We start from the raw sequence: 13,466 nt of genomic DNA, 5'->3' as shown, positions 1-13,466 counted from the left end.
CCTTTATTTGACCGTGCAAGTCACTCAAGAACAAGATCCTTTACTGTATAAGGATATTGTCCTGTTGAAGGAAGGAAAGGGGCAATTAAGAATAATTCGATACAATACCTAAGATTTGATCATTAAAACGTTCAACACAACAGAATATAACATTTGTAATGCTGATTAGTTAAATACTTTCTTTTTAACCTGCGTTAAAGACGTTTAATAGCATTAAACACATTTCATTAATCTCATTAGTTGTGTCTTAATGTTGGCAGCATGCATCCTACCCAGCTCTACCCACCCATTAAACTAGTTACTGTATACAGTAGGGCTGGGAGAAAAAAATCTTTTCACCTAGCTATCGCTATTTTTATTTTATTTTATTTTTTATGATTCTAAAATCTTTTTTTTATTCTAGAATCGATATTAATTCAAATTCAATTGCTTTATTTGTGTCCTTGCTTGTAGATGAGGTTGACAGAAGTTAGCCACTTTGGTTCCAACAGAGGATGAAATGTAGACTGGGTAAACCCAGCCCGATCTGCCAGCGATTTGATTTCGCCCTGCTGCTCAGGCTGCACCTGTACGCGATATTTTTTTCCCCAGGATGGTAGGGGAAGACTCATGAATATTACGGAAGTCATCCCTGATTGGTCTGATGACCTACCCCCCCTAACCCCACCCCTAAACCTAACCGTCACTGGGGGTCAGATTACCTACCCCTAACCCCGCCCCTAAACCTACCGTCACTGGGGTTAAGACCAATCGGGGATAACTTCCCTAATGAATATTCATGAGTCTTCCCCTACCATCCTGGGAAAAAAAATATCGCCACCTGTACATTCTTCTATCCTGCTCCCGTTACAGATTTGCGGGGACCAATCACAAACTGACTTAACCAGGCACGCTATTGGCGGGTTTAATCCAATCCAATTCCTTTTAACCTCTCGACGATGCTCAATGGCTTCTTTAGTTTAGCAAACAAATCGCTCGAGTGGGTGTAAATACCACTCACTTTTTTTTTTCTTTTTTCTTTTGCACAACCTGCAAAAATCGCTTGATGCCGTTCCTGCTTCTGCAAACCGCTGATCAATGCTCCAAACCAACACGTTTCCTGCCTGTAGTTTTCGCTGCAAAGTACGTCACCCGGATCGTTGGTCTGATTGGTTGAAGGACTATCCAATTGCGTACAGAGTCAATTGAACTATGCCTGTTGGTCATGCCTCTTGTGCAGTAGAAAATACAGAGCAGAATCCCCAGACTAATGTTCAATCTTAAAAGATTGAGCTTGGTCTGGTGATAGCCAGACTAGATTAAATGTGTCGTTGTCTATGAGCGTTGAGTGACGTAATATCCCAAGTGGACGCGTGGAAGAGACGTGAGACTGAAAGCACTGAAAAGCCCTCCCGCTACTCATATGCAGAGAGAGAGAGAGATATGACAGTAGAGCTGCACGATTCATCTTTAAAAGACTGTGATCTCGATTCAAACACCCACACGATCTTTCAATTCGTCTGTCTATTAAACTTTGACAAAATCATATCGCAACATTCAAAGCTGTGTTAGCGCTGCCGCTGACCCGGAGAGAGTTGTCATGAAACAGCACTAAGTGGCTACAAGTGACTGTTAAAAAAATTATTTGTTATTGAATCATTTATTCAAGAGAATGTAGTATTGTATGATGCTTCTGAAATAAAATTCAGAAAGATTTTGTTTTTGTAAATGTGACTCATCTTATACATCATGTACAGTCTGTATAAGTGTATGATTGAACTTTTCCCGATGGTCTAGTGTTAAAAAAAAAATTGCAATATATTGCAATATCGAATCGGAATACTTGTAGAATCGCTATTCTTAAAAAAAATATATCGCAATACATATCGTATCGGCAGTCAAGTATCGTGATAGTATTGAATCGAGAGATAGGTGTATCGTCCCATAATCATTTTCACAGGCATGATGTAAAAGTTATTTTATGTTTTAAATTGTGATTAGTGGAATTAAATGACACTCAAACCTTCATTCAAAAGCCAGTGAATACATAAGGAACAATGAGACAAGATAAGAAAGCTGACAGAAACATGCCAAGGTGACTAGAAATGTATTTATTAACATAGTGGAGCACAGGACAGGTCTGAAGACAAGTGATCTAAAATTCAAGAGAGAGACAGTGTGATGGGAAAGTCTGAATAGAGATTAGGTCACACTTTAGGTATCGTGTCACACCCAGGAGTAGAAAACCTGTCATGGGGCGCTGGGCTGAATTTCATGGGAGAGAGAGAAAATAGTTTTTTTTTTTTTGCAACTGAGAAGGTTTCACACTGTTAACAGCAGCGTTTAGGTATTTCTTTATTACTACACATGCTGTGTGTTTTTCTGCCCTTGCACACTTGAAGCAGTAGTAACGCAAAACACATACGTTGCTTTTGAAATAGATACCATTTGATTATTTTAATAAAAGGTCAAAGATTTATTTTTTACATGTTTTTACAAGTCCATGAGAGCAGGGAATTGAGATTTGTTGTGAAGACGGAGTTTGTTACAAATTGTGCATGACATGTATCGGTTGGAACTGTATTGGTAGTGATGAATGAATTTCATATTTGGCCTATTGGGGTAATTCCAAAAATTGTCTTTCTCATATTTTCATGCTCAGTGTACCACTACATTAAGAGGACCTGCGGTAATTGCATTTCAATACGAAAACTTGGCCGATTAATGAATGCTAATTAAATGTTTCCCCACTCAACTAATGAGACGTTTAATTTGATGACAAAAAGGCGTAATTTAATGAAATTTATGATGGAACATATTAGTGGGGTTACTTGCATTATAATCAAAATTAATACATTTTGATGCACATGATGTCAAATTGGAATTCTGTGTATAAACAGTTACATTGGTGGATATGCATAGATGGACATTGTGTGAAGATGTGGAAAAGTGTAAAAATAAAGGTACCTCCTTATGTGTGTCAATACATTGTACCGTTCGTATTTTGTCCGATATATCGATCCATATCGATGTATTGTTACTCCCCTACTAAAAATAATGGACTGTTGTAAGTGTTGAATACTCTGCTTTATGCTTTCATAGTGTTTCATAGTTTTCAAGTGCTCTAACAACTATTACAAATATGTTAGAGACCGTAATTGTGAGTAATATTCAACACTACTTGTTTTTTAATGTGTTGTATTTTTTAATGCACTGTTTGTCATTTCAAAAACATGTTTGAAGTGATGAAGGAATGTGATTACACAACAGGGTTTAAAATATTCATTTGAGATGAAATATTCATTTGTGTGTGTTAATTCCAGCACACACTCTCGCATAGTAATTGTGTCTTTAGGGGGAAAGACATCAGCGAATGTCAGCCGCGTGGAAATGACATGAGACGTTACCATCATGATTTTCTTCAGAAGCAGAATATGAATGATGAAGGATTTCAGTCCTTTTGTATAATTGCAAGTTGAATGTTCTTCTGAATGTATTCAGAAATACAGTAGAAATGGGAAATGAAATTTAAAAGTAAACCTTTGTCTCTTTTGGGGTTGTAAGTCAGAGAATATACCTTGATTAGTTGTTTTACCTGTTTGTACACTTTATATTGTTCTAGGTTTAGGTAAGAGGCATGATGACAGACCGCATAACCTGATATTCTTTTGCTGTCCTCCTTCAAAAAGCATCCCCACGTGTATGCGAAGAAAGAAAGCCAAGGCAGAATGCCTTAAATTTCAGCTGACCTTTTGAGACAGGCTGAAAGACATGGGAAGAAATGAGCACAGAGGCTATAAGAACAGGAGGAGCCTTAAAGACTTTAAGGAAGTGAGATGTGAGCACGACTACTTCTAAAATTGAAGTGGGAAGAGGACCTATTGAATTGATTCAACTATATTCAGCACTGCACCCCTTCACCTCTCTTTTTATTCTCAAACACGCCTTTGAAGCATTTTGATGTCAGAGGCGAACAAAGCCCAGCTGATGGGGTCAAATGGAGGGAAAAAAGATGCTCTTAAAAGTTCTGAGAAACAGGAAAACAAAAAAAAACTAAAAAAGGCCAGTTCTGATTTCTGTGAATATGGTGCACTTTGGTGTTCCATGACTTTGTAAAAGTCATTAAAAGTCATTCAAAATTAGCCTAGCCTGAAAAGCAGCTTGTTTAAAGCACATTAAATATGTGTATCTCTCCATACAGAAATTTAAAGTGATTTTTGTTTTCTACGTTTTCATGTTTGGACAAAGTATTGTGTTGACTGCATTCATCAGACTCAACCATTTAACCCTGTTACCCAAGTTATTGCTAGAAAAATGATCAAACCATTTTTTTTTTTTACATTTTTGGTCAACATTTGGTTAAACTAGCTAGCCCTTACTCTATTTCATTTCTAAGTTTTAAGTTGCAAATTAACTGGGTTGCAAAAATTTCAAACCTGATATAAAATGAATGAACAATAAAACATCTCATATAATATTAATTTGACCTCCTGGGGCTAACAACATTTTTTTTAAAGATTAAGAACCTCTTTTTCACAGACTATGCTCTACCTTATTCATGCAAAGTGACAAGTGCCGTTACCCCTGCTTCTCTGACTTTATATCTCTTCTTTTCTGTTTCTGATAATCTTCTTGTTTTCCATTCCGCCTTTATCTGCCCTCCCTTCCTGTTTTCCTCTGTTTCAGGCCTCAACTTTTGAGTTCTCTAACTTTTTTGTGATTGCATCTTTCAGCCTTTCTCTCGTCCACCTCAACGCTGTCCTTGGTCCTTTCTTGACTCGCTCTCTCTCCTGTTTTCTCCGAGATAGTATCTCGGTTAGCTGGCGAGTGGCTGTTTTCCTGCGCTGCACCGTTTGAATGACGATGGGCTCAATCACTTCAAATCTTGTTATGTATGTTCCTGTGCCCTTGGGAAGGGTTAGCAGCGAATGGATGGGACTTTATCAGATTTCACCAGCCTTGGAGGCATAATTCACCAAAGGTCACCTTATGTTTGATATTTCTAGTTTATGTGAACAGTATGTCTGTGCCGGTGTGTAACGGTGGCTTCACGATGAGGTGAGCAGTCAAAGGTTAACCTGTGACGCTTTCAGTGTAAATATCAAAATGGCAAGAGGGACGTCTGACCTTATTGAACGGTTCAGTAGGGGGGGTTCTTTGCTCTTCCTGACGAGTTCACGTCAAAAATGCCCTAAAAGTACACAAAGCTTTGTTTTGGCACAGTACCTTAGTGCTTTTTCAGTCTTGGTTCGTTTATATATCTTTCCTTTGCCGTGTGTATTGTTTGTTATGTCTGACATTGTATCTTTCATCATTCCAGTGCTGATGGAATTCACACAATCCATTTTGCAAAAAAGAAAAAGGTTAGACTGAAGGTTAGAAGTTCACATCGTTCATAATGGAGAAAGAAGACAATGCTCTTGACGCTGACTGAGAGTGATTAGGGTGACTCGGTTTTACACCGAATAATTGCTAACCTGGAGTCATGCTAGGTAATAAAACTTTGGGTCATTTTCAAGGATATCATTGAATATGTATGATCTCTAATGCATGGAATGATATATGATGTCTATCTCTAATACAACGAGGAGCTTGATCCATTACTGCTTACGTTTCCCCAGACTTAGTTGAAACACAGTGGAAATGTTTTATGAATGCCACAAACTACTGTGAACCGTGGAATCGTCTTTACAAGAGTATTTTATTGACTGCTCTTGAGAGTAGCTTTGTAAACCCAATTAACCTTTGAACAATCACCAGAAACATTTTCTTTTCGAGCAATGAGACCGAATCAGTTTACTTAATTTCTAACAGTAATCATTTTAGAAATCAAATTATCTCAGCTCGAATGAGCTTTTCTTGTGTGTTCAGCCTCGGTCGTCACCTTTATTTTAGCACCTGATATTGACAGTTAATAGGATCGAGTTTTTGGACGAATTAACTCAACAACGGTAATAGACTCAAAGCCTAATCATAAAATTTCCAGGAAGAGTTTGTTAGGATGAACATCAGTGGATTGACAATGGCACAACACATTCATTTCTTTAAGCCTAGCAGTAAATAAGTATGAAGTGGATATGAATTGAAAGGTGGGGGGGTGTGCTGTAACAGGGGTGAGGAGACCTGGTCATAACCCATTTCCATTAAGTGAGAAATCTTGAGGTTTACGGCGAGAACTTTTGGGGTTGTGCTCTGACCCTTTTTAAGGGTAAGACCTGTTGTTATCAGAAAATTTCTTAAGAGAAAAGTTCTCTAAAAATGTACAGGTTTAAAATGATATGCGTTTTCACTGAACTAATGAATCACCGTGTTACACGCAGTTATGGATCTGTAATGAAACTATACAGGAGGTTAGAGGCTGCTGATAGAGGCTGTAAGGACACAATTCTGGGAACAAAAAGCATCTTTTTGCCTTTACAGCCATTTCAAAGTCTGACAGAATTTTTTGGGAAATAACAATGTAAATTGTGATTTTCTTTTATTTTAAATTTTTGTATTTATGAATACAATTTTGTCTGTGAGTGATATATACAGTGTACAATTGTATAGCACTGGAATATACATAAACATACACTTATCACACCATTTCCAAAATTCTAGCTTCACATTTCTTCTTTATGCCTCTGGTACACTTGTAAGTCCCTTACATATTTTTTTGTTGCTGTTTTTACAAACTGAGGGACAAGCCAAAATAATTTTCTGTGCCACAGATGCTGTCGATAAAGCTCGTAATTATCCCGAAAAAAAATCCTTTAATGCTCATGGTTTAAGGGAAATTAAATATTGAAGAATCTACATTTTAGTCCTCTGGGAGAAACTGTGGCAGCCGCCCTGGCTTTCTGAGGTTTCAGGCTGGCTCTGAGAGATTGGATTCTGATCTGAAAGCAGGAGAAGATGGCGAGAAGCAAAATGTCAGCACCAATATATTGTGCTTTGCCCCGCTCCCACCTGTGAGAAAGAGAGGGACAGGGTGCCAGCGTACTCAGATGGGTTCTGGGGCCTCTGGCTGAGATATATGGTCAGCTCTGTTGTTTGGGTTCAGATTCAATATGATATGACGAAGCACAGACTCTCCGCTGTGAATTCAATCAGCGCCTTCCTTGAGAGAGTTCTGGAGTGTGCTCTCAAATGTCGCCATGTGTTTTCCACTGTTTTAGTGGAAGCTTTTTTGAAAGTGCTGGTTGCACTATAATAAAGCAATATGAATACATCTATTTGGCTGTCTGGTTCTGTCTGTTCAATCAGTACATCTCTTAAAATATCACATTATCTATAAATGTATTCATGTACATTTCTGTTTTGGTTCAGATGCAGAAATGTTTTAGAAGATTATGATAGCCAGACATTATATTCACAATCTCTCTTAGTGGTGGTGGGGATTTTTATGCCAGTAGGTGGCAGCAAGTAAATGTCTTTATGAGCGAGTCATTGAATCATTTATTTAAATGATTCACTCAAAAACGCAGATTAATTCAGGAGCGAAGCTGCTGCTTGTTGCACGGAGACTTGTTTTTGAAAACATTTTTAAGAAGTAACTATAGATAAAGCAGTTTGGGGTGTGAGCGTGTGCACTGCAAGTGTACGTTGCAGAACAAAACGTCAAAGAATCGTCAAGTTGTGTTCACCACAGGATTTATTTTACTCATAAATTTATAAACTCCATTATAAAACCCCATAGGAAAACCTCAAAGGACCCAGCGGTGAATTAGACTCCCGGGGTCTGACGTCCTTTACCCCTCTATTGAATATGTGATACCAGCTCTTCAAAATATTTATAATCACAATAGAACGGTAGCATATAAAAAAAGTGCTGGCAGCGATTGATCGCGAGTAATCACATCCAAAATAAACGTTTGTTTTTACATAATATATGTGTGTTCACTGTGTATAATTATTTTGTATATATACACATGCATGTATATATTTAAGAAATATTTGCATGTATATATATTTAAACAGTTATATTATATATAAATATTGTATATATAAATAACACATTTTTCTTAAATGTAAACATGCATGTGTCTGTATTTATATATACAAACTAATTATACACAGTACACACACATATTATGTAAACACAAACTTTTATTTTGGATGCAATTAATTGCGATTAATCGTTGCCCTGCACTCATAAAAAATGATGCTGTACTATATCTAAAAAGCTCTAATAGTATTCACTTCTAGAGATGGACTTGTATATGGATTTTTTTTGCTATTTGATTTATTGTACATCCTTAATATATCAATTTGTCCATATATCTGTCCATCTAGTTTATTAATTTGGGAGCAATTTAGCTACATCAGTATTGAGAGCTTTAATTAGCCATTTCATCAAAGTCAACAGCTTTACGTTCATGGGCTTGAGAAAATCAACAGTACCTCGTGAACGTCATAATTCTTTGCTTACAGTGACTCTCAACAGCTCCTCTGTGGGTTGAGGTGCATGTTTAATACAGCTAAATCACTCTTTATCCGTAGATTTAGCGGTGTTCCCTCCTTTTCCATCCTTCGTTTCTTCCTTGTGATGTGCTCTTCAGATGTCTCTAGAGTGCAATATGAAGAAGCCTTGAGAAATCTAATTAACCAGAATGCCTTGAGAGAGCAGGGCTTTTCACACACATGTACACCCAGACATACATAAATCAAGGGATGTCCTAGGTGCTTTGGCGAGGGCCTGGTCCCAGAGCCATTAGTTATTAGTTATGATCCTTTTTACGAGTTTTTTTTTTTTTTTTTTTTTTAAGTGTGTGTACATGTGATTTTCAGACTTGAACATGTTGTGGTAAATTTTTAAATAAATGCCATCTGATTTGATGTTTTATTTAATACAATGGCATTCATAAATTTTTATGTAAGGCTTACATTCAAATACTTTTTGCGGTCAGTATATATTTAAAAAGCTGTTATTATTCAGTACATGATTGAAGAAAGTGTCCCCAACACAATGCCAGCTTTTGCCCACTGACTAGCTGATTTCTACCTGTCATTTCAACTTGAATGTAAAGTGTGTTTCTTTGCTAGGTACTGTAATTCATAGCTGTTCACCTTCAGCTTAGGAAAATGAGGTTGTCTTTTAATCAAGGTTTTGCTCTGTCAGACCATATAAAAACTCATTTGATACCAAGGCAACAAGGACAGTCTGGTCCAGTCTCGTATTTTTCATGTGAATCAACACAAAGACCTTGGGATGGAGTGACGGTTGAAAAGACAGAAAAAACATGGTTATAAATTCTTCCTCATGTGCATGTATATGAATGGTTCATATGTAATTATTCACTCAGCCTCAATTTGCAAATGGAGCTCCTAACCCCAACGTCCCACTGTCCTCTGATTAATAACAAGCAGTCCGAATGTTGTTTTATGTGAGATTGTGCTCAATTAAGGACGTTTGACTATAAAAATCTTATATTTTTGACTAGACTAGATTTGACTAGACGTTTGACTCGATAATAAATCTTGAGACTTTAAACTTCTTTAAACCTTTTATGTTAAAACATTACATGTTCTTATAATGGATTTTTTTAATGTATACATTATGTTCATGTATGTGATGGTGTGGATTATTATTATTTTTTTTAGATATTGTGTATGATGTTAATGATATTTTTCATGTTTTGGGGAAAATGTTGGAGAAATAATTTGTTGGAGAAATATTATCGGACAATTCTTGGTCATTCTATATATAAAAAAAATCTTCAAACTGTCAGTGTGCTCACCTATCCTCATTTCTGTAATATTCAAATATTTAAATGTCTGGTGTGATGGTAATGACAGGAATATTGCTATTATGTAAAAAAACAAAAATGTAAGTGTAAACTGTATATACAGGCTACCATTTAAAAGTTTGGGGTCTAAAAATTTGTTTCTGATGTTCATCAAGGCTGCATGTATTTGATGAAAATAGTATTGTGAAATATTATGGCAACTTAAAATAATAATAAAAATATGACAACTTAAAATAATAATAATAATTCTTTTTTTTCTATTAAATTAAATCAGTTTTTTTATTTTTTTATTTAATAAAGTATCAAGAAAACAGCATTCATTTAAAATATAAATCTTTTGTAACATTATAAATATAGAATGGATAAACTTTTATTTTTAAATCAATTTAATGCATCATTTCTTTCAAAATATAAATCTTACTGACCCAAATTTGTGAATGATAGTGTATATTTGTTCATAGAATAAACTGTTCATGTTAACAGAGAATTTCGATTTTTTTTTACGAATATATATAACATTTTTGTTTTTAAAACCATCCTAGGGAACAGAAAAGTTCCCCTAATTAAAGAGTCATATACAGTATGTATATATACAGTATTTGTGCCTGTTGCTATACCAACACCTCACAAATATCTGTCTTTGTACAGAGAAATTTTGCATTTGTCACACTCCGCAGAGACAGAGAGCCTCGAGGCTATAAAGAGCATGAAAGACATTTTAGTATTCCGTGCTGTATGTTGTCTCTCTCTCTCTGTGTGCTCTGTATTGAGAGAGTAATGCCAAAATTGTCATCCTTTGTGAACTCACTGAAGGGAGAGATAGTCTGCGGAAAGAGACAAATAGACAAACAAGAGCTTTTGAAAAGTAGGAATGGGAAAACGACACAGAAGTTTCTGAGTAGGCTGTAATACAGCAGATATGCTCCGCAGAGAAGCTGGATATTTATTTCCCCCTCAATTTCTTTTATTCTCTCTGAGCTTAGTGTATATGTGCCTGTTTCTTTAAGCTGGCACACTCTGAAATGCACTAAAGCTCTCCACAAATGTTTGTAGCCACACTTAGATATGAAATGTTTTCTTATTCAGAGGAAATATTTCATGTTCTTGCTTTCAGATTTCTGTTTTAATACTATATTTTATGACTGAAACACAAAGTGACTCTGTGTGTTAAACAAATAGTTAAAAATAAAATCTGTCATAATTTACTCACCCTCAAGTCAGTCCAAACCCGTATTACTTTTTTTCCATATTTCTTGAACGTGAAAGAAGCATTATTTCCCATATAACGAGAGCATACAGTGGATGTTAACCTCCACAAAGGATAAAACGCAACTACAGTAAATGTATCATAAAACAGGTTCATTAGACCCGTGCGCTATAGGCTATTCCATGCCTTGTGAAGTGATATGATTGCTTTGTGTGAGGAACCATATTAAATTTAGGACTATTTATTTTTTAGTTTGTTTGTACTGTATGTGATGGCTCTGACCTTTGGCTGATTCTTCCTTCTTGCTGTGTTGTCTTCCTCCTCAAGGCTCCTACATGATGGTCAACTCCTCCCAGCATGCAGCGGGGCAGAGGGCTCAGCTTCTGCTGCAGACACTAAGCGAAAACGACACGCACTGCGTGCAGTTCAGCTACTTCCTGTACAGCAGAGACGGCCACAGCCCGGGGGCGCTGCGGGTTTATGTGCGGGTCAACGGTGGGCCGCTTGGCATTCCCGTATGGAATGTCTCTGGCTCACGTGGACGACAGTGGCACCAGGTGGAACTGGCAGTCAGCACTTTCTGGCCAAATGAGTACCAGGTGAGCAACATTATGGTTTAGTGACTGTCTTTTATGGTTGGTTACACAAACTAGGACGTTTGTAAGTTATTCTTTCTGTCTGACATTGATTGATGTCGCATGCAGTATGTGTTTAAATGCTTCATTTACAAAATGGAGGATGTTTTTGGTCACTAGATGATGGTAATGGTACTCTCCAAAGATACTTTTAAGAATTTGTGTAAATACCAAAGTATCAAAGTAACATGGTAATCCTACTGGAAACTGAAGCTGGTCCTAGCTAGGAGAGTCATTAGAAAATACAATTTGGTCTTCAGGTGGTCTAAGATGCTCTTTAGATGGTACAAACTAGTCATGAGCTGATCTAAACTAGTCATTATCTGGTCCAAGAGATTCATTAGTAGGTCCAAGTTGTCCAAATGAGGTCTAAGATGATCATTAATTGGTACAAACAGCTCATTAGCTAGTCTAAACTGGTTATTAGCTGGTCCAAGCGAGTTGTTAGTTGGTCTAAGGGGCTGTTTACACAACAGCATTTTCAACTAAAAACTTTGTATGCGTTTTGGCCGTTCATTTACACGACAACGGCGGTTTGGGTGCCTGAAAATGCAAAGTTTTGAAAACGGGTTTCAAAATGCAAGTTTCTGAAACCGGCCTCCGTGTAAACAACAAAAACGCGAATCTCTGAAGACGATGATGACGTCATGCACGTGCATATTATGTTTTCAGTCTATAGTGTTTCATCGCCATCTAATGGCCTGGCAGCAGAATATAGGGTTTTTAGTCATTTTCGCGAATTCGTGTGAATGGGATCGTTTTGACAATGGTGTCGTCTGTACGCGGAAAACTCAAAGGAAAAACTTCTCAGTTTTAAGCATATCATTGTCGTGTAAACGGACCCTGAGTTAGTCATCAGTTGGTCTAAAGCCGCTTTTCCACCGAAATTACCCGGAACAATTTGTCCCAGGAACTTTTTTCCCAGGAACCTTTTTTGCACCAGACCGGTTGCTTTCTGCGTTTACACTGCGGTCTAAAGTACCGGGAAGGTAAACTGCGCGCAACTGCTCCTCCCAGTCTGCGACGGACAGTAATCAGTTTTGAGCGCCACATTTATAAGTATGGAGGAGATTCAAACTGTGCTGCAGTTATTGGTTTACTAACGAGGTAATTAACGTAACAAAATAGACGAGCACTGATACTAAAGCGTGTTCAGAAAGCTCGTATGCGTATAAAATTAGACAAGGTATGTTGTGAGATGACTGGGACGAACGCGCAAAAATTTCCTTTTGCGCAAATACGCTTAAAAAAAGCCTGAACCCCGTCTATCAATCATAAATAGTGACAGTCTTGTAAATAGTTGTTTGTTACCAACCTCAAAGCGCTATTTCAATCCTGTTATAGTAAATTTGTAACATGGTTTGCCTTGCAATAGATGACAATGTGTAAACATAATGACTTAATATTAAAAGCTGTGGCAGAAAAGAGACGAGCACTGATAAAGCGTGTTCAGAGCTCGTAATGCTAACGTTAGATATAAAATTGTATGTTATCAGCTATTGCGGACATTGGCCAAGAGATGGCTGTGACGAACGCGCAGAAAGTTTCCTCTTCCACAAATACCCAAATAATAAAGCCTGAAACTCGTCGCCAGTCCCCCAGTTTTTTTTATTAAATTCCATATTTGCAGACAGACAACTTTACTGCATGAAGCCACTTTTTAAAAGGGAGGTTAAAAATAAAGAAAATGCTGCGTGGAGTCATCCAACCAAAATGCGGCGTGAACACAATCAATCAGCTTGTGCAGCGCACAAGTCCCACCCCTGAAAGTTCCTGAACTTTGAAAAAGTACTACCTCATGAGCAGGGACTATCGGAGGGGGAAATATTTACCCGGAACTTCATTTAGACCCTGGTTCCTGCGGTGTAAACACATCGAGTACCAGCCCAAAGTTCCTAGTTCCTGGGGAAAGTTCCT

General features: G+C 37.3%; 1 protein-coding gene across 1 annotated transcript in view; it reads left to right on the top strand.

The window, feature by feature from the left end:
• Positions 1–13,466, top strand: part of ptprub (protein tyrosine phosphatase receptor type Ub) — a 246,951-nt gene that overhangs the window by 131,524 nt on the left and 101,961 nt on the right. Inside the window, exon 7 of the mRNA XM_084385145.1 lies at positions 11,242–11,513. Coding sequence (XP_084241271.1) covers positions 11,242–11,513 — 272 coding nt within the window. The remainder of the gene's footprint in view (positions 1–11,241; positions 11,514–13,466) is intronic.

Source organism: Rutilus rutilus (genome assembly GCF_951802725.1).
Source record: "Rutilus rutilus genome assembly, chromosome: 17".
NCBI lineage: Eukaryota > Metazoa > Chordata > Actinopteri > Cypriniformes > Leuciscidae > Rutilus > Rutilus rutilus.
The sequence above is the reverse complement of the archived record's forward strand: the minus strand, read 5'-3'. Positions and strand labels throughout refer to the sequence as shown.